General features: G+C 55.4%; 1 protein-coding gene and 1 long non-coding RNA gene across 2 annotated transcripts in view; one reads left to right on the top strand and one right to left on the bottom strand.

The window, feature by feature from the left end:
* The window catches only part of proser3 (proline and serine rich 3), a 47,003-nt gene extending 34,241 nt beyond the window's left edge, over window positions 1-12,762 (bottom strand). The window contains exons 1-2 of the mRNA XM_068018391.1: window positions 12,682-12,762; window positions 917-1,022 (exon numbers count right to left, since the gene is read on the bottom strand). Of these exons, the coding sequence (XP_067874492.1) occupies window positions 917-1,022; window positions 12,682-12,704 (129 nt within the window). The 5' untranslated portion in view covers window positions 12,705-12,762. The remainder of the gene's footprint in view (window positions 1-916; window positions 1,023-12,681) is intronic.
* Window positions 12,763-15,356: 2,594 nt separating this feature from the next.
* Window positions 15,357-21,075, top strand: LOC137352677 (uncharacterized). The gene is made up of 3 exons (XR_010969758.1): window positions 15,357-15,497; window positions 19,926-20,001; window positions 21,022-21,075. It is a non-coding gene; the product is annotated as an uncharacterized lncRNA (long non-coding RNA).
* Window positions 21,076-21,458: the final 383 nt, after the last annotated feature.

Here is a 21,458-nt window from a genome sequence, read left to right as displayed (position 1 = left end):
GACCCTCCGATAGTGCGGCACTCCCTCAGTACGGACCCTCCGACAGTGCGGCACTCCCTCAGTACGGACCCTCCGACAGTGCAGCACTCCGTCAGTACGGACCCTCCGACAGTGCAGCACTCCCTCAGTACGGACCCTCCGACAGTGCGGCACTCCCTCAGTACTGACCCTCCGACAGTTCAGCACTCCGTCAGTACTGACCCTCCTACAGTGCGGCACTCCCTCAGTACTGACCCTCCGACAGTGCGGCACTCCCTCAGTACTGACCCACCGACAGTGCAGCACTCCCTCAGTACGGACCCTCCGACAGTGCGGCACTCCCTCAGTACTGACCCACCGACAGTGCAGCACTCCCTCAGTACGGACCCTCCGACAGTGCGGCACTCCCTCAGTACTGACCCTCCGACAGTGCAGCACTCCCTCAGTACTGACCCTCCGACACTGCAGCACTCCCTCAGTACTGACCCTCCGACAGTTCAGCACTCCGTCAGAGTGTCAGCCTGGGTTACATGGCCAAGTCTCTGGTGTGGGGGTTTGAAGGCACGAGCTCTTGACTCGCAGGCGAGAATCTTACCCACTGTTTCACAAATGACACTTGCGCAACAAACCACAATAAGATTGATGTAAATCCAATTATCCTGAGTAAAGACCTGGAACTATTTCCACGTTCCTTCTATTTCTAACTGCTGTGAGGAGCCGAGGAGTTCAAGAAGGTACAAGGGAGTGAGGGACTGAACCACACTGATCAGGGATGTACCCAGTTTTATGTTGTCTCTGTCCTGGGCTAGCAGATACTGGCCAGGAAAACAGTCAACGTCTGCTGCCACGCTTTGACAATTGGTTGGCAATATAACGCCAACCCCCTCCTTTAACTAAACGCGTCACCACCCTTCCCCCATTCCCCAGACCACCTCACCTGTTGTCTTTGTTGCTGGTGTAGCCTGCGGGGTGAGGACGGGTGATAGTGACTGCGCTGGATTGCTGATTCCCCAAAAGGATTCCCCTGATTAAAGAGAGGAGAGCTGTTGGGCAGAGAGAGGGAGAGAGGCAGTGAACAGTGTAGGTCTAACTCTGTACAGCTTTACCGATGACCCTGTATCATATCCCTAAATGGAGATTACTCCAACTGCAGCAACATCTCCCATTTAAAAAGCACCAGGCACACAGGTAAACAATCAGAGACCCCCCCCCCTGAACCCCAATAACTAACCCGTGAGGATCAGAGACCCCCCGAACCCCAATATCTGACCCGAGTGAGGATCAAACTGACCCGAGTCAGGATCAGAGACCCCCCGAACCCCAATAACTAACCCGTGAGGATCAGAGACCCCCCGAACCCCAATATCTGACCCGAGTGAGGATCAGAGACCCTCTGAACCCCAATAACTGACCCGAGTGAGGGTCAGAGACCCCCCGAACCCCAATAACTGACCCGAGTGAGGATCAGAGACCCTCTGAACCCCAATAACTAACCCGTGAGGATCAGAGACCCCCCGAACCCCAATATCTGACCCGAGTGAGGATCAGAGACCCTCTGAACCCCAATAACTGACCCGAGTGAGGATCAGAGACCCTCCGAACCCCAATAACTGACCCGAGTGAGGATCAAACTGACCCGAGTCAGGATCAGAGACCCCCCGAACCCCAATAACTGACCCGAGTGAGGATCAAACTGACCCGAGTGAGGATCAGAGACCCCCGAACCCCAATAACTGACCCGAGTGAGGATCAGAGACTCCCCGAACCCCAATAACTAACCCGAGTGAGGATCAGAGACCCCCCGAACCCCAATAACTGACCCGCGTGAGGATCAGAGACTCCCCGAACCCCAATAACTGACCCGAGTGAGGATCAAACTGACCCGAGTGAGGATCAGAGACCCCCCGAACCCCAATAACTGACCCGAGTGAGGATCAGAGACCCCCCGAACCCCAATAACTGACCCGAGTGAGGATCAGAGACCCCCCGAACCCCAATAACTAACCCGAGTGAGGATCAAACTGACCCGAGTGAGGATCAGAGACCCCCCGAACCCCAATAACTGACCCGAGTGAGGATCAGAGACCCCCCCGAACCCCAATAACTGACCCGAGTGAGGATCAGAGACCCCCCGAACCCCAATAACTAACCCGAGTGAGGATCAGAGACCCCCCGAACCCCAATAACTGACCCGAGTGAGGATCAGAGACCCCCCGAACCCCAATAACTGACCCGAGTGAGGATCAGAGACCCCCCGAACCCCAATAACTGACCCGAGTGAGGATCAGAGACCCGCCGAACCCCAATAACTAACCCGAGTGAGGATCAGAGACCCCCCGAACCCCAATAACTGACCCGAGTGAGGATCAGAGACCCCCCGAACCCCAATAACTGACCCGAGTGAGGATCAGAGACTCCCCGAACCCCAATAACTGACCCGAGTGAAGATCAAACTGACCCGAGTGAGGATCAGAGACCCCCCGAACCCCAATAACTGACCCGAGTGAGGATCAGAGACCCCCCGAACCCCAATAACTGACCCGAGTGAGGATCAGAGACTCCCCGAACCCCAATAACTGACCCGAGTGAAGATCAAACTGACCCGAGTGAGGATCAGAGACCCCCCGAACCCCAATATCTGACCCGAGTGAGGATCAGAGACCCCCCGAACCCCAATAACTGACCCGAGTGAGGATCAGAGACCCTCCGAACCCCAATAACTAACCCGAGTGAGGATCAAACTGACCCGAGTGAGGATCAGAGACCCCCCTGAACCCCAATAACTGACCCGAGTGAGGATCAGAGACCACCCGAACCCCAATAACTAACCCGAGTGAGGATCAGAGACCCCCCGAACCCCAATAACTGACCCGAGTGAGGATCAGAGACCCCCCGAACCCCAATAACTGACCCGAGTGAGGATCAGAGACCCCCCGAACCCCAATAACTAACCCGAGTGAGGATCAGAGACCCCCCGAACCCCAATAACTGACCCGAGTGAGGATCAGAGACCCCCCGAACCCCAATAACTGACCCGAGTGAGGATCAGAGACCCCCCGAACCCCAATAACTGACCCGAGTGAGGATCAGAGACCCCCCGAACCCCAATAACTGACCCGAGTGAGGATCAGAGACCCCCCGAACCCCAATAACTGACCCGAGTGAGGATCAGAGACCCCCCGAACCCCAATAACTAACCCGAGTGAGGATCAAACTGACCCGAGTGAGGATCAGAGACCCCCCGAACCCCAATAACTAACCCGAGTGAGGATCAGAGACCCCCCGAACCCCAATAACTGACCCGAGTGAGGATCAGAGACCCCCCGAACCCCAATAACTGACCCGAGTGAGGATCAGAGACCCGCCGAACCCCAATAACTAACCCGAGTGAGGATCAAACTGACCCGAGTGAGGATCAGAGACCCCCCGAACCCCAATAACTGACCCGAGTGAGGATCAGAGACCCTCTGAACCCCAATAACTGACCCGAATGAGGATCAAACTGACCCGAGTGAGGATCAGAGACCCCCCGAACCCCAATAACTGACCCGAGTGAGGATCAAACTGACCCGAGTGAGGATCAGAGACCCCCCGAACCCCAATAACTAACCCGAGTGAGGATCAGAGACCCCCCGAACCCCAATAACTAACCCGAGTGAGGATCAAACTGACCCGAGTGAGGATCAGAGACCCCCCGAACCCCAATAACTGACCCGAGTGAGGATCAGAGACCCCCCGAACCCCAATAACTAACCCGTGAGGATCAGACACTCCCCGAACCCCAATAACTAACCCGAGTGAGGATCAGAGACCCCCCGAACCCCAATAACTAACCCGTGAGGATCAGACACTCCCCGAACACCAATAACTAACCCGAGTGAGGATCAAACTGACCCGAGTGAGGATCAGAGACCCCCCGAACCCCAATAACTGACCCGAGTGAGGATCAGAGACCCCCCGAACCCCAATAACTGACCCGAGTGAGGATCAGAGACCCCCCCGAACCCCAATAACTGACCAGAGTGAGGATCAGAGACCACCCGAACCCCAATAACTGACCCGAGCGAGGATCAGAGACCCCCTGAACCCCAATAACTGACCCGAGTGAAGATCAGAGATCCCCGAACCCCAATAACTAACCCGAGTGAGGACAGAGACCCCCCGAACCCCAATAACTGACCCGAGTGAGGATCAGACACTCCCCAAACCCCAATATCTGACCCGAGTGAGGATCAGAGACCCCCGAACCCCAATAACTAACCCGTGAGGATCAAACTGACCCGAGTCAGGATCAGAGACCCTCCGAACCCCAATAACTGACCCGAGTGAGGATCAGACACTCCCCGAACCCCAATATCTGACCCGAGTGAGGATCAGAGACCCCCGAACCCCAATAACTAACCCGAGTGAGGATCAAACTGACCCGAGTGAGGATCAGAGACCCCCCGAACCCCAATAACTAACCCGAGTGAGGATCAGAGACCCTCTGAACCCCAATAACTAACCCGAGTGAGGATCAAACTGACCCGAGTGAGGATCAGAGACCCTCCGAACCCCAATAACTGACCCGAGTGAGGATCAGAGACCCCCCGAACCCCAATAACTGACCCGAGTGAGGATCAGAGACCCCCCCGAACCCCAATAACTGACCAGAGTGAGGATCAGAGACCCTCCGAACCCCAATAACTAACCCGAGTGAAGATCAAACTGACCCGAGTGAGGATCAGAGACCCCCCGAACCCCAATAACTGACCTGAGTGAGGGTCAAACTGACCCGAGTGAAGATCAGAGACCCCCCGAACCCCAATAACTGACCCGAGTGAGGATCAGAGACCCCCCGAACCCCAATAACTAACCCGAGTGAGGACAGAGACCCCCCGAACCCCAATAACTGACCCGAGTGAGGATCAGAGACCCCTGAACCCCAATAACTGACCCGAGTGAGGATCAGAGACCCCTGAACCCCAATAACTAACCCGAGTGAGGATCAGAGACCCCCCGAACCCCAATAACTAACCCGAGTGAGGACAGAGACCCCCCGAACCCCAATAACTGACCCGAGTGAGGACAGAGACCCCCCGAACCCCAATAACTGACCCGAGTGAGGATCAGAGACCCCCCGAACCCCAATAACTAACCCGAGTGAGGATCAAACTGACCCGAGTGAGGATCAGAGACCCTCCGAACCCCAATAACTAACCCGAGTGAGGATCAGAGACCCCCCCGAACCCCAATAACTGACCCGAGTGAGGATCCGAGACCCTCCGAACCCCAATAACTGACCCGAGTGAGGATCAAACTGACCCGAGTGAGGATCAGAGACCCCCCGAACCCCAATAACTGACCCGAGTGAGGATCAGAGACCCCCCCGAACCCCAATAACTGACCCGAGTGAAGATCAGAGACCCTCCGAACCCCAATAACTGACCCGAGTGAGGATCAGAGACCCTCCGAACCCCAATAACTGACCCGAGTGAGGATCAGAGACCCTCTGAATCCCAATAACTGACCCGAGTGAGGATCAGAGACCCCCCGAACCCCAATAACTGACCAGAGTGAGCATCAGAGACCACCCGAACCCCAATAACTGACCCGAGTGAGGATCAGAGACCCTCCGAACCCCAATAACTGACCAGAGTGAGGATCAGAGACCCCCCGAACCCCAATAACTGACCAGAGTGAGGATCAGAGACCCCCCGAACCCCAATAACTGACCAGAGTGAGGATCAGAGACCACCCGAACCCCAATAACTGACCCGAGTGAGGATCAGAGACCCCCCGAACCCCAATAACTGACCAGAGTGAGGATCAGAGACCACCCGAACCCCAATAACTGACCCGAGTGAGGATCAAACTAACCCGAGTGAGGATCAGAGACCCCCCCGAACCCCAATAACTGACCCGAGTGAGGATCAAACTGACCCGAGTGAGGATCAGAGACCCCCCGAACCCCAATAACTGACCCGAGTGAGGATCAGAGACCACCCGAACCCCAATAACTGACCCGAGTGAGGATCAGAGACCCCCCGAACCCCAATAACTGACCAGAGTGAGGATCAGAGACCACCCGAACCCCAATAACTGACCCGAGTGAGGATCAGAGACCCTCCGAACCCCAATAACTGACCCGAGTGAGGACAGAGACCCCCCGAACCCCAATAACTGACCCGAGTGAGGATCAGAGACCCTCTGAACCCCAATAACTAACCCGAGTGAAGATCAAACTGACCCGAGTGAGGATCAGAGACCCTTGAGTGAGGATCAGAGACTCCCCGAACCCCAATAACTGACCCGAGTGAGGATCAGAGACCCCCGAACCCCAATAACTAACCCGAGTGAGGATCAGAGACCCCCCGAACCCCAATAACTGACCCGAGTGAGGATCAGAGACCCCCCGAACCCCAATAACTAACCCGAGTGAGGACAGAGACCCCCCGAACCCCAATAACTGACCCGAGTGAGGATCAGAGACCCCCCCGAACCCCTATAACTGACCCGAGTGAGGACAGAGACCCCCCGAACCCCAATAACTGACCCGAGTGAGGATCAGAGACCCTCTGAACCCCAATAACTAACCCGAGTGAAGATCAAACTGACCCGAGTGAGGATCAGAGACCCCCCCGAACCCCAATAACTAACCCGAGTGAGGACAGAGACCCCCCCGAACCCCAATAACTGACCCGAGTGAGGATCAGAGACCCCCCCGAACCCCTATAACTGACCCGAGTGAGGACAGAGACCCCCCGAACCCCAATAACTGACCCGAGTGAGGATCAGAGACCCTCCGAACCCCAATAACTGACCCGAGTGAGGATCAAACTGACCCGAGTGAGGATCAGAGACCCCCCGAACCCCAATAACTGACCCGAGTGAGGAACAGAGACCCCCCGAACCCCAATAACTGACCCGAGTGAGGAACAGAGACCCCCCGAACCCCAATAACTGACCCGAGTGAGGATCAGAGACCCTCCAAACCCCAATAACTAACCCGAGTGAGGACAGAGACCCCCCCCGAACCCCAATAACTAACCCGAGTGAGGACAGAGACCCCCCGAACCCCAATAACTGACCCGAGTGAGGATCAGAGACCCCCCCGAACCCCTATAACTGACCCGAGTGAGGACAGAGACCCCCCGAACCCCAATAACTGACCCGAGTGAGGATCAGAGACCCTCCGAACCCCAATAACTGACCCGAGTGAGGATCAAACTGACCCGAGTGAGGATCAGAGACCCCCCGAACCCCAATAACTGACCCGAGTGAGGAACAGAGACCCCCCGAACCCCAATAACTGACCCGCGTGAGGAACAGAGACCCCCCCCGAACCCCAATAACTGACCCGAGTGAAGATCAAACTGACCCGAGTGAGGATCAGAGACCCCCCGAACCCCAATAACTGACCCGAGTGAGGAACAGAGACCCCCCGAACCCCAATAACTAACCCGAGTGAGGATCAGAGACTCCCCGAACACCAATAACTGACCCGAGTGAGGATCAGAGACCCCCGAACCCCAATAACTGACCCGAGTGAGGATCAGAGACCCCCGAACCCCAATAACTGACCCGAGTGAGGATCAGAGACCCCCGAACCCCAATAACTGACCCGAGTGAGGATCAGAGACCCCCCGAACCCCAATAATTGACCCGAGTGAAGATCAGAGACCCTCCGAACCACAATAACTGACCCGAGTGAGGATCAGAGACCCCCCGAACCCCAATAATTGACCCGAGTGAAGATCAGAGACCCTCCGAACCACAATAACTGACCCAAGTGAGGATCAGAGACCCCCCGAACCCCAATAATTGACCCGAGTGAAGATCAGAGACCCTCCGAACCCCAATAACTGACCCGAGTGAAGATCAAACTGACCCGAGTGAGGATCAGAGACCCCCCGAACCCCAATAACTGACCCGAGTGAAGATCAAACTGACCCGAGTGAGGACAGAGACCCCCCCGAACCCCAATAACTGACCCGAGTGAGGACAGAGACCCCCCGAACCCCAATAACTGACCCGAGTGAGGATCAGAGACCCCCCCGAACCCCAATAACTGACCCGAGTGAAGATCAAACTGACCCGAGTGAGGATCAGAGACCCCCCGAACCCCAATAACTGACCCGAGTGAAGATCAGAGACCCTCCGAACCACAATAACTGACCCGAGTGAGGATCAGAGACCCCCCGAACCCCAATAATTGACCCGAGTGAAGATCAAACTGACCCGAGTGAGGATCAGAGACCCCCCGAACCCCAATAATTGACCCGAGTGAAGATCAGAGACCCTCCGAACCCCAATAACTGACACGAGTGAAGATCAAACTGACCCGAGTGAGGATCAGAGACCCCCCGAACCCCAATAACTGACCCGAGTGAGGATCAAACTGACCCGAGTGAGGATCAGAGACCCCCCGAACCCCAATAATTGACCCGAGTGAAGATCAGAGACCCTCCGAACCCCAATAACTGACCCGAGTGAGGACAGAGACCCAGCCAAACCCCAATAACTGACCAGAGTGAAGATCAGAGACCCCTGAACCCCAATAACTGACCCGAGTGAGGATCAGAGACCCCCCGAACCCCAATAACTGACCCGAGTGAGGACAGAGACCCCCCTGAACCCCAATAACTGACCCGAGTGAGGACAGAGACCCCCCGAACCCCAATAACTGACCCGAGTGAGGATCAGAGACCCCCCGAACCCCAATAACTGACCCGAGTGAAGATCAAACTGACCCGAGTGAGGATCAGAGACCCCCCGAAACCCAATAACTGACCCGAGTGAGGAACAGAGACCCCCCAAACCCCAATAACTGACCTGAGTGAGGATCAGAGACCCCCGAACCCCAATAACTAACCCGAGTGAGGATCAAACTGACCCGAGTGAGGATCAGAGACTCCCGAACCCCAATAAACTGACCCGAGTGAGGATCAGAGACCCTCCGAACCCCAATAACTGACCCGAATGAAGATCAGAGACCCCCCGAACCCCAATAACTGACCCGAGTGAAGATCAGAGACCCCCCGAACCCCAATAACTGACCCGAGTGAAGATCAGAGACCCCCCTGAACCCCAATAACTAACCCGAGTGAGGATCAAACTGACCCGAGTGAGGATCAGAGACCCCCCGAACCCCAATAACTAACCCGAGTGAGGAACAGAGACCCCCGAACCCCAATAACTGACCCGAGTGAAGATCAAACTGACCCGAGTGAGGATCAGAGACCCCCCGAACCCCAATAATTGACCCGAGTGAAGATCAGAGACCCCCCGAACCCCAATAACTAACCCGAGTGAGGATCAAACTGACCCGAGTGAGGATCAGAGACCCCCCGAACCCCAATAACTGACCCGAGTGAGGAACAGAGACCCCCCGAACCCCAATAACTGACCTGAGTGAGGATCAGAGACCCCCCGAACCCCAATAACTGATCTGAGTGAGGATCAGAGACCCCCCCGAACCCCAATAACTGACCCGAGTGAGGATCAGAGACCCCCCGAACCCCAATAACTGACCTGAGTGAGGATCAGAGACTCCCCAAACCCCAATAACTGACCCGAGTGAGGAACAGAGACCCCCCCGAACCCAATAAACTGACCCGAGTGAGGAACAGAGACCCCCCGAACCCCAATAACTGACCTGAGTGAGGATCAGAGACTCCCCGAACCCCAATAGCAGACCCGAGTGAGGATCAGAGACTCCCCGAACCCCAATAACTGACCTGAGTGAGGATCAGAGACTCCCCGAACCCCAATAACTGACCCGAGTGAAGATCAACTGACCCGAGTGAGGATCAGAGACCCCCCGAACCCCAATAACTGACCCGAGTGAGGAACAGAGACCCCTCGAACCCCAATAACTGACCTGAGTGAGGATCAGAGACTCCCCGAACCCCAATAACTGACCCGAGTGAGGATCAGAGACCCCCGAACCCCAATAACTGACCCGAGTGAAGATCAAACTGACCCGAGTGAGGATCAGAGACCCCCCGAACCCCAATAACTGACCCGAGTGAGGAACAGAGACCCCTCGAACCCCAATAACTGACCTGAGTGAGGATCAGAGACTCCCCGAACCCCAATAACTGACCCGAGTGAGGATCAGAGACCCCCGAACCCCATAACTAACCCGAGTGAGGATCAGAGACCCCCGAACCCCAATAACTGACCCGAGTGAGGATCAGAGCCCCCCGAACCCCAATAACTAACCCGAGTGAAGATCAGAGACCCTCCGAACCCCAATAACTAACCCGAGTGAAGATCAGAGACCCCCCGAACCCCAATAACTGACCCGAATGAAGATCAGAGACCCTCCGAACCGCAATAACTGACCCGAATGAAGATCAGAGACCCTCCGAACCCCAATAACTAACCCGAGTGAGGATCAAACTGACCCGAGTGAGGATCAGAGACCCTCCGAACCCCAATAACTGACCCGAGTGAGGAACAGAGACCCCCCCCGAACCCCAATAACTGACCCGACTGATGAACAGAGACCCCCCGAACCCCAATAACTGACCCGAGTGAGGATCAGAGACCCCCCCGAAACCCCAATAACTGACCCGAGTGAGGAACAGAGACCCCCCGAACCCCAATAACTGCCCGAGTGAGGATCAGAGACCCCCCCGAACCCCAATAACTGACCTGAGTGTGGAACACAGACCCCCCGAACCCCGATAACTGACCCGAGTGAGGATCAGAGACCCCCCCGAACCCCAATAACTGACCTGAGTGAGGATCAGAGACCCCCCCGAACCCCAATAACTGACCTGAGTGAGGATAAGAGACCCCCCCGAACCCCAATAACTGACCCGAGTGAGGATCAGAGACCCCTGAACCCAATAACTGACCGAGGTCAGTGAGGGTCAGAGACTCCCCTGAACCCCAATAACTGACCTGAGTGAGGATAAGAGACCCCCGAACCCCAATAACTGACCCAGGTCAGTGAGGGTCAGAGACCCCCCCCCAAAACCCCAATAACTGACCCGAGTGAGGATAACATACCCCCCGAACCCCAATAACTGACCTGAGTGAGGGTCAGAGACCCCCCTGAACCCCAATATGACCCCAGGTCAGTGAGGGTCAGAGACCCCCCGAACCCCTATAACTGACCCGAATGAGGATAACATACCCCCGAATCCCAATAACTGACCTGAGTGAGGATAAGATACCCACCGAACCCCAATAACTGACCTGAGTGAGGGTCAGAGACCCCTGAACCTCAATAACTGACCCGAGGTCAGTGAGGGTCAGAGACCCCCCCCCCGCCGAACCCCAATAACTGACCCGAGTGTGGATAACATACACCCCGAACCCCAATAACTGACCCCAGGTCAGTGAGGGTCAGAGACCCCCCCGAACCCCAATAACTGACCCGAGTGAGGATAAGATACCCCCCCGAACCCCCAATAACTGACCCGAGTGAGGATCAGAGGCCCTCCGAACCCCAATAACTGACCCGAGTGAGGGTCAGAGACCCCTGAACCCCAATAACTGACCAGAGTGAGGGTCAGAGACCCCCCCCGAACCCCAATAACTGACCCGAGTGAGGATAAGATACCCCCCGAACCCCAATAACTGACCCGAGTGAGGGTCAGAGACCCTCTGAACCCAATAACTGACCCGAGTGAGGATAAGAGACCCTGAACCCCAATAACTGACCCGAGTGAGGGTCAGATACCCCCCGAACCCCAATAACTGACCCGAGTGAGGATCAGAGGCCCTCCGAACCCCAATAACTGACCCGAGTGAGGGTCAGAGACCCCTGAACCCCAATAACCGACCTGAGTGAGGGTCAGAGACCCCTGAACCCCAATAACTGACTAGAGTGAGGGTCAGAGACCCCCCGAACCCCAATAACTTACCCGAGTGAGGATAAGATACCCCCGAATCCCAATAACTGACCCGAGTGAGGGTCAGAGACCCCTGAACCCCAATAACTGACCCGAGTGAGGGTCAGAGACCCCCGAACCCCAATAACTAACCCGAGTGAGGGTCAGAGACCCCCCGAACCCCAATAACTGACTGGAGTGAGGGTCAGAGACCCCCCGAACCCCAATAACTGACCCGAGTGAGGATAAGATACCCCCCGAATCCCAATAACTGACCCGAGTGAGGGTCAGAGACCCTGAACCACAATAACTGACCCGAGTGAGGGTCAGAGACCCCCCGACTCCCAATAACTGACCCGAGTGAGGGTCAGAGACCCCCCGAACCCCAATAACTGACCCGAGTGAGGGTCAGAGACCCCCGAATCCCAATAACTGACCCGAGTGAGGGTCAGAGACCCCTGAACCACAATAACTGACCCGAGTGAGGATCAGAGACCCCTGAACCCCAATAACTGACCCGAGTGAGGGTCAAGAGACCCCCCGAATCCCAATAACTGACCCGAGTGAGGATCAGAGACCCCTGAACCCCAATAACTGACCAGAGTGAGGGTCAGAGACCCCCCGAACCCCAATAACTGACCGAGTGAGGATCAGAGACCCCTGAACCCCAATAACTGACCCGAGTGAGGATCAGAGACCCCTGAACCCCAATAACTGACCCGAGTGAGGATCAAAGACCCTCCGAGCCCCAATAACTGACCCGAGTGAGGGTCAGAGACCCCCCGAACCCCAATAACTGACCCGAGTGAGGGTCAGAGACCCCCCGAACCCCAATAACTGACCCCAGGTCAGAGACCTCCCGCTCCTGTCTCACCTTGCTGCTGCCTCCATGACCATGGTCTTCCACCGCCTCCGCCCCCGCCTCCAGCGCAATCCCGCTCTCCATCCCGCCGCCCAACCGGACGGGATTCAAACTCACCCCCACCCCCCAGGGCGCGGGCGGGCCAACGGCTGCTGCGCCGTGACGCCATGACGCACAGGAAAGGGGCGGGGCTTTGGAGGGATAAACCGGGCTGGTGGGGCGGGGCCTCAAGCCGACGCAAGGCTCGCAAGGGGGACGTCCACCAATCGGTGAGAGCGCTCGGCGGCTGGGAAGGCGGGCACTGTGCGGTAACGTCAGCGCGGAGAGGCGGGGCAAGTAGGGGCGTGGCCTTGAGGGGCGGGGCGACGCGGTGACGCCACGCGTCGGCGTGGGGCCAGGTCGGAGTGGACGGTTGGAGGCAGTCAAGCAGCGGAGAGCCGAGGAGTGAGCGGGCCGGAGGAAAGCCTCAGGAGCGGGCTGGGTGTGAGAGCGGGCTTCGGGGGAGCGGGGAACGGCCCTGGTGGGTGCCCTGGGCCGGGTAGGGTGGGTTTGGGCCTCGGCTGAGAGGCCGCCGGGGAGCTGCTGCCAAACTCCAACAATAGCGGAGATGGACTGTGCCCACCGGATGTTGTTGACCGGAAATGGCCGGCCGCCATTACTGCAGCTGCAAGAATGGGTTCATGGAACCTTTTATTATCTCTCACACTAGCTCTCGCACATGATCCCCGACACACAGATCCCCCAAATAGATCTCAGATACCCTCTCCACACACATAGCTCCCCTACCACCCCCCACACAGACCCCCCAAATAGATCCCACACACCCCCCACACACACAGATCCACCAAATAGATCCCACACACCTCCCCCCCCCCCCCACACACAGATCCCCCAAATAGATCTCAGATACCCTCTCCACACACATAGATCCCCTACACCCCACACAGACCCCCCAAATAGATCCCACACACCCCCCCCCACACACAGATCCACCAAATAGATCCCCACACACCTCCCCCCCCCCCCACGACACAGATCCCCCCAAATAGATCTCAGATACCCTCTCCACACACATAGATCCCCTACACCCCCACACAGACCCCCCAAATAGATCCCACACACCCCCCCCCCACACACAGATCCCCCAAATAGATCTCAGATACCCTCTCCACACACATAGATCCCCTACACCCCCACACAGACCCCCCAAATAGATCCCACACACCCCCCCCCCACACACAGATCCCCCAAATAGATCTCAGATACCCTCTCCACACACATAGATCCCCTACACCCCCACACAGACCTCCCAAATTTATCCCCTACAACTCCCACACACATCTGCCAAATACATCCCCTACAACTCCACACATAAGCAGATCCCCCAAACAGATCACCGATACGCTCTCCACCACACCACAGATCCCCCAAATAGATCCCTACACCTCCCCCCACACACATCTGCCAAATAGATCCCCTGCACCCCACAACACACATTCCCCAAATAAATCCCCTACACCCCCCACACACAGCTACACCATAGATCCCCCTCGCACAGAGCTCCTCCCAAATAGATCCTCCATACACACAGCTCCCGCAAATAGATACCCCCCACACAGCTCCCTCGCACATAGTTCCCACCTCATGCAGCTCCCTCACACAGATCCCATACACAGCTCTCTCACACACGGCTCCCTCACACTGGTCACTCAGTAACCCTTCTCCCCCCAGTGCCCTGTGTTACTGACTGTATCTCTACTGATAATCCAGCTCCCTCCACACTGTCACTCAGTAACCCCTCTCTCCCCAGCACCCTGTGTTACTGACTGTATCTCTACTGATGTTAATCCAGCTCCCTCACACTGGTCACTCAGTAATCCCTTTTTTCCAGTGCCCTGTGTTACTGACTGTATCTCTATGATGTTAATCCAGCTCCCTCAGTAACCCTTCTCCCCCCCCCCCCCCCCCCCAGTGCCCTGTGTTACTGACTGGATCTCTACTGATGTTAATCCAGCTCCCTCACGTGGTCATTTAATAACCCCTCTCCTCCCAGCGCCCTGTGTTACTGACTGTATCTCTACTGATGTTAATCCAGCTCCCTCACACTGTCACTCAGTAACCACTCTCTCCCCAGCGCCCTGTGTTACTCACTGTATCTCTACTGATATTAATCCAGCTCCCGCACACTGTCACTCAGTAACCACTCTCTCCCAGCGCCCTGTGTTACTGACTGTATCTCTACTGATATTAATCCAGCTCCCTCACACTGTCACTCAGTAACCACTCTCTCCCAGCGCCCTGTGTTACTCACTGTATCTCTACTGATATTAATCCAGCTCCCGCACACTGTCACTCAGTAACCACTCTCTCCCCAGCGCCCTTGTTACTCACCTGTACTCTACTGATATTAATCCAGCTCCCGCACACTGTCACTCAGTAACCACTCTCTCCCCAGCGCCTAGTGTTACTGACTGTATCTCTACTGATGTTAATCCAGCTCCTTCACACTGTTCAGGATCTCAGTGGCTCCGGAAGAAGTTCACAGCCAGAGAATTCCTGATACTTAATTCTTTGACAAGAATGGGAAGTGAATGTTTTTTCCCATTCCCAGCTCAAGGCTGTTTCCCTGCAGCCATTTCAGGGCATGGTCCAGTGTTAAATGTGAAAGTTCAGTAATGCCATCTCTCAGCTTGTGTCTCCTCTGTCACAGGCCTGTTGAAGGAAGTGTTGATCTTGGTGCTGTCTGTGCTGACTCTGAGACGCCCATCGTGTGAATGAGACCTCACGGTGCTGCATGCTCTCAGTGAAAGTGAAGACAGAGAAAACAGGTGAGGCTGGGCAGTTTCTGTCCCCTGCATTGTCTCCCCCAACCGACCCCCCCCCAACACCCTGTCACAGATCTCCCCCCTCACAGCTCATTTATCCCTCAAGTATATAGATTAAAGGGTGATCAAATCAAGGGGGTTTAAGATGATTAAAGGATTCGATCGGGTCGATAGAGAGAAACTATTTCCTCTGGTGGGGGGAGGGGGAGTCCAGAACAAGGGGGCAGAACCTTAAAATCAGAGCCAGGCCGTTCAGGAGTGATGTCAGGAAGCACCTCTTCACACAAAGGGGAGTGGAATCTGGAACTCTCTGCCCCAGAAAAGCTGTCGAGGCTGGGGGTCAATTGGAATTTCAAAACTCAGATTGATGGATTTTAGCTGGGTGAGGGGATTAAGGGTTACAGAACCAAGGGGGGGGGGAGATGGAGTTAAGATACAGATCAGTCATGATGTAATTGAATGGTGGAACAGGCTCGAGAGGGGCTGAATGGGCCTCCTCCTGTTCCTGTGTAACAGGCTCGAGAGGGCTGAATGGCCTCCTCCTGTTCCTGTGTAACAGGCTCGAGAGGGGGCTGAATGGGCCTCCTCCTGTTCCTGTGTAACAGGCTCGAGAGGGGCTGAATGGCCTCCTCCTGTTCCTGTGTTATCCACCCTACATCAATAAAACCCCAAGGTTGCTGGGACTGGAGCAAAGAGCCCAGGCAGTGTGTGGAGGGCTGGGAAGAGACCATCTTCAGGTGCTTCATCCTTCCCTCCATCATAAGGTCAGAAGTGGGGGTGTTCACTGATGATTGCACAATGTTCAGCACCATTCGCGACTCCTCAGATACTGAAGCAGTCCCTGTCCACATGCAGCAAGACCTGGACAATATCCAGGCTTGGGCTGTTAAGTGGCACACAAGTGCCAGGCAAATGACCATCTCACCCAAGAGAGAATCTAACCATCTCCCCTTGACATTCAATGGCATTACCATCGCTGAATCCCCCACTATCAACTTCCTGGGGGTTACTATTGACCAGAAACTGAACTGGAGTTGCCATATAAATACTGTAGCTACAGAGCAGGTCAGAGGTTGGGAAGTCTACAGTGAGTAACTCACCTCCTGACTCCCCAAAGCCTGTCCACCATCTACAAGGCACAAGTCAGGAGTGTGATGGAATACTCTCCACTTGCCTGGGTGGGTGCAACTCCAACAACACTCAAGACAGCTCGGCACGCATCCAGGACAAAGCAGCCCGCTTGATTGGCACCCCCCATCTACAAACATTGACTCCCTCCACCACCGACACACAGTGGCAGCAGTGTGTACCATCTACAAGATGCACTGCAGCAATGCACCAAGGCCTCCATAGACAGCACCTTCCAAACCCGCGACCTCTACCAACTAGAAGGACAAGGCAGCAGATGCATGGGAACACCACCACCTGCAAGTTCCCCTCCAAGTCACACACCACCCTGACTTGGAACTATATCGCCGTTCCTTCACTGTCACTGGGTCAAAATCCTGGAACTCCCTCCCTAACAGCACTGTGGGTGTACCTACCCAACATGGACTGCAGCGGTTCAAGAAGGCAGCTCACCACCACCTTCTCAAGGGCAATTAGGGGATGGGCAATAAATGCTGGCCTGGCCAGTGACGCCCACATCTCATGAATGAATAAAATAAAGCAGGGGGTTCAACATGTGGCTTTGGAGCAGTCTGCAGGGAAGTATGATGGAGAGGTTCAGGGTAGAGTTCCAAACAAAAGGAAGACATGTATTTCTCTAGCGCCTTTCCCCACCTCAGGAAGTCCCAAAGTGTTTCACAACCAATGACGTACTTTTGTTGAAGTGTGGTCACTGTTTGGAATGTAGGAAACACGGCAGCCAATATTCGCACAGCAAGATCCCACAAACAGCAATGTGATAATGACCCAGATCATCGGTTTTTTTTTCCTAGTGATGTTGGTTGAGGGATAAATATTGTCCCCAGGACACCGGGGAGAACTGCCCCCCACCGCCCGGCTCTTCTTCCAAATAGTGCCCGTGGGATCCTTTACACCCACCTGAGAGGGCAGACGGGGGCCTCGGTTTAATGTCTCATCTGAAAGATGGCACCTCCGACAGTGCAGCACTCCCTCAGTACTGACCCTCCGACAGTGCAGCACTCACTCAGTACTTGACCCTCCGACAGTGCAGGCACTCCCTCAGTACTGACCCTCCGACAGTGCAGCACTCCCTCAGACTGACCCTCCGACAGTGCGGCACTCCCTCAGTACTGACCCTCCGACAGTGCAGCACTCCCTCAGTACTGACCCTCCGACAGTGCGGCATCTCCCTCAGTACTGACCCTCCGACAGTGCGGCACTCCCTCAGTGCTGACCCTCCGACAGTGCGGCACTCCCTCAAGTGCTGACCCTCCGACAGTGCGGCACTCCCTCAGTACTGACCCTTCGAACAGTGCGGCACTCCCTCAGACTGACCCCTCCGGACAGTGCGGCACTCCCTCAGTACTGACCCTCCGACAGTGCAGCATTCCCTCAGTACTGACCCTCCTACAGTGCAGCATTCCTTCAGTACTGACCCTCCGACAGTGCAGCATTCCTTCAGTACTGACCCTCCGACAGTGCAGCATTCCCTCAGTACTGACCCTCTGATCAGTACAGCCTCCCTCAGTACTGACCCTCTGACAGTGCAGCATTCCCTCAGTACTGACCCTCTGACAGTGCAGCACTCCCTCAGTCACCTGACCCTCTGACAGTGCAGCACTCCCTCAGTACTGACCCTCCGACAGTGCAGCATTCCCTCAGTACTGACCCTCCGACAGTGCAGCATTCCCTCAGTACTGACCCTCCGACAGTGCAGCATTCCCTCAGTACTGACCCTCCGACAGTGCAGCATTCCCTCAGTACTGACCCTCCGACAGTGCAGCACTCCCTCAGTACTGACCCTCTGATAGTACAGCACTCCCTCAGTACTGACCCTCTGACAGTGCAAGCATTCCCTCAGTACTGACCCTCTGACAGTGCAGCACTCCCCTCAGTACTGACCCTCTGATAGTACAGCCACTCCCTCAGTACTGACCCTCCGACAGTGCAGCATTCCCTCAGTACTGACCCTCTGACAGTGCAGCACTCCCTCAGTACTGACCCTGCCGACAGTGCAGCATTCCCTCAGTACTGACCCTGCCGACAGTGCAGCACTCCCTCAGTACTGACCCTCCGACAGTGCAGCACTCCCTCAGACTGACCCTCCGACAGTGCGGCACTCCCTCAGTACTGACCCTCCGGACAGTGCAGCACTCCCTCAGTACTGACCCTCCGGACAGTGCAGCACTCCCTCAGTACTGACCCTCCGACAGTGCGGCATTCCCTCAGTACTGACCCTCCGACAGTGCGGCACTCCCTCAGTACTGACCCTCCGACAGTGCGGCACTCCCTCACAGTGCTGACCCTCCGACAGTGCGGCACTCCCTCAGTACTGACCCTCCGACAGTGCGGCACTCCCTCAGACTGACCCTCCGACAGTGCGGCACTCCCTCAGTACTGACCCTCCGACAGTGCAGCATTCCCTCAGTACTGACCCTCCTACAGTGCAGCATTCTCTTCAGTACTGACCCTCCGACAGTGCAGCATTCCTTCAGTACTGACCCTCCGACAGTGCAGCATTCCCTCAGTACTGACCCTCTGATAGTACAGCACTCCCTCAGTACTGACCCTCTGACAGTGCAGCATTCCCTCAGTACTGACCCTCCGACAGTGCAGCACTCCCTCAGTACTGACCCTCCGACAGTGCAGCATTCCCTCAGTACTGACCCTCGACAGTGCAGCATTCCCTCAGTACTGACCCTCCGACAGTGCAGCATTCCCTCAGTACTGACCCTCCGACAGTGCAGCACTCCCTCAGTACTGACCCTCTGATAGTACAGCACTCCTCAGTACTGACCCTCTGACAAGTGCAGCATTCCCTCAGTACTGACCTCTGACAGTGCAGCACTCCCTCAGTACTGACCCTCTGATAGTACAGCACTCCTCAGTACTGACCCTCCGACAGTGCAGCATTCCCTCAGTACTGACCCCTGACAGTGCAGCACTCCCTCAGTACTGACCCTCCGACAGTGCAGCATTCCCTCAGTACTGACCCTCCAACAGTGGCAGCATTCCCTCAGTACTGACCCTCCGACAGTGCAGCATTCCCTCAGTACTGACCCTCTGACAGTGCAGCACTCCCTCAGTACTGACCCTCTGATAGTACAGCACTCCCTCAGTACTGACCCTCTGACAGTGCAGCATTCCCTCAGTACTGACCCTCTGACAGTGCAGCACTCCCTCAGTACTGACCCTCTGATAGTACAGCACTCCCTCAGTACTGACCCCTCCGACAGTGCAGCATTCCCTCAGTCCCTGACCCTCAGTTCCTTTAATCACTGATGTGGTTTCTGTCGCCTGCAGATCTTGAGGCTTCAACAGCCCGTAATCGTTTAGATGCAGTTCTACAGTGTCTGGTTGAGAAGAGTGACATTGAGAGGTAGGTGTGAAGGTGCATGTACTTCCTCAAATTTACTTGTCTAGAATAATTCCCTGGGTATTGTAGATTTCGAGAGAGAGAGAGAGAGTCGTGTCACATTCAAAGGCATTGAAAAACATGCTGGTTTCGTCTGACCCAGATCTTGGAAATTCCCTTCGCCAATAGCAATTGAACTCTGACTGTCCTTTGTCGATAGCAGTTGAACTCTGACTGTCCTTCGCTGACAGCCACTGAGCTCTGACTGACCTTTGCCAATAGCAATTGAACTCTGACTGTCCTTTGTCGATAGCAGTTGAACTCTGACTGTCCTTCGCTGACAGCCACTGAGCTCTGACTGTCCTTCGCCGATAGCAATTGAACTCTGACTGTCCCTTGACAGTAACAGTTGAACTCTGACTGTCCTTCGCTGAGGGCCATGGAACTCTGGCCTCTGTACCGCTTGCTTGCCCTGAAGGAAGTTGTTGGACAACCGCCTTAACAGTACAAGCCAGATTACCAGTCAAACCACAAAGCTGTGCGCAATGCCAGGGGAGGTCAGCCCATTTGATAATTGTTAATACACTATACGTCTTGCACACATTGGTCATAACCTATGCCCAGTCACACACACAACTTGTGCTGACCGGTAATTTAACAAACAATTTAATTGGCTGCCTCTTGAGGAATTCCTGTAGCAACACTCTCCAGCCAACCGGTTCCACACCTCAAATATCCGTTTCTTAGCGTGGAGCACAGATTGTTAGTAGAGTATTCAACTGTGAGAGGTTTCACTGCTGAGTAGTTCTCCCCTGCTGTGTGTGTGGGCTCAGTCCCACCCCTGGGTGCTGCCTCCCTGCTCTGTGTGTGGGGGGGGGGGGGTGCTCAGCGTCACCCCTGGGTGCTGCCTCCCTGCCCCATGTTTAGAGGGTCTCTGTCCCGCTCTGGGTTTATTCAATCACCCTGTGGTCTCCAGTGTATCTGTGGGGCTCACTCCTATCCCCACCATTGTAACTAACAAGATCTCTTGCTCGACTGTTTCAGGGGCCAGGCTGAGGATGAGTCTGTGAAGCCGGTTCTATCTGATCTCCAGAGCAAGTGAGTGTGAGATTGATGCAGTGTGCATTCTGCTGGGCGAATGACTCCTCTTCTACTTGGCATGCCAAAGGCTAAATAGTGCGAATGCTGTTAAAACTCTAACCTTTTGCAGTTGTGAACAAGGCTCTCAGACCTGAAACACTCTCCCTGTCTGTCTCTCCACAGACACAGCCCGACCTGCCAGCATGTTCGGTTTTCACTCTTGTCTGATGCCATTTATCAGCTTCCTACCTCCATCCCCCGCCCCCCCCCCCTCAATCTTCTATCATTTTCAAGACAAAAGCAAAATACTGCAGTTGCTGGAAATATGAAATTAAAAAATGAATGGAGGGTGGGAAGAGAGGGAGGGTAAGGCAGGAATGAGAGATCGGTGATAGAGCGAA

This window comes from Heterodontus francisci, chromosome 39 (assembly GCF_036365525.1).
Source record: "Heterodontus francisci isolate sHetFra1 chromosome 39, sHetFra1.hap1, whole genome shotgun sequence".
NCBI classification, from domain to species: domain Eukaryota; kingdom Metazoa; phylum Chordata; class Chondrichthyes; order Heterodontiformes; family Heterodontidae; genus Heterodontus; species Heterodontus francisci.
The sequence above is the reverse complement of the archived record's forward strand: the minus strand, read 5'-3'. Positions and strand labels throughout refer to the sequence as shown.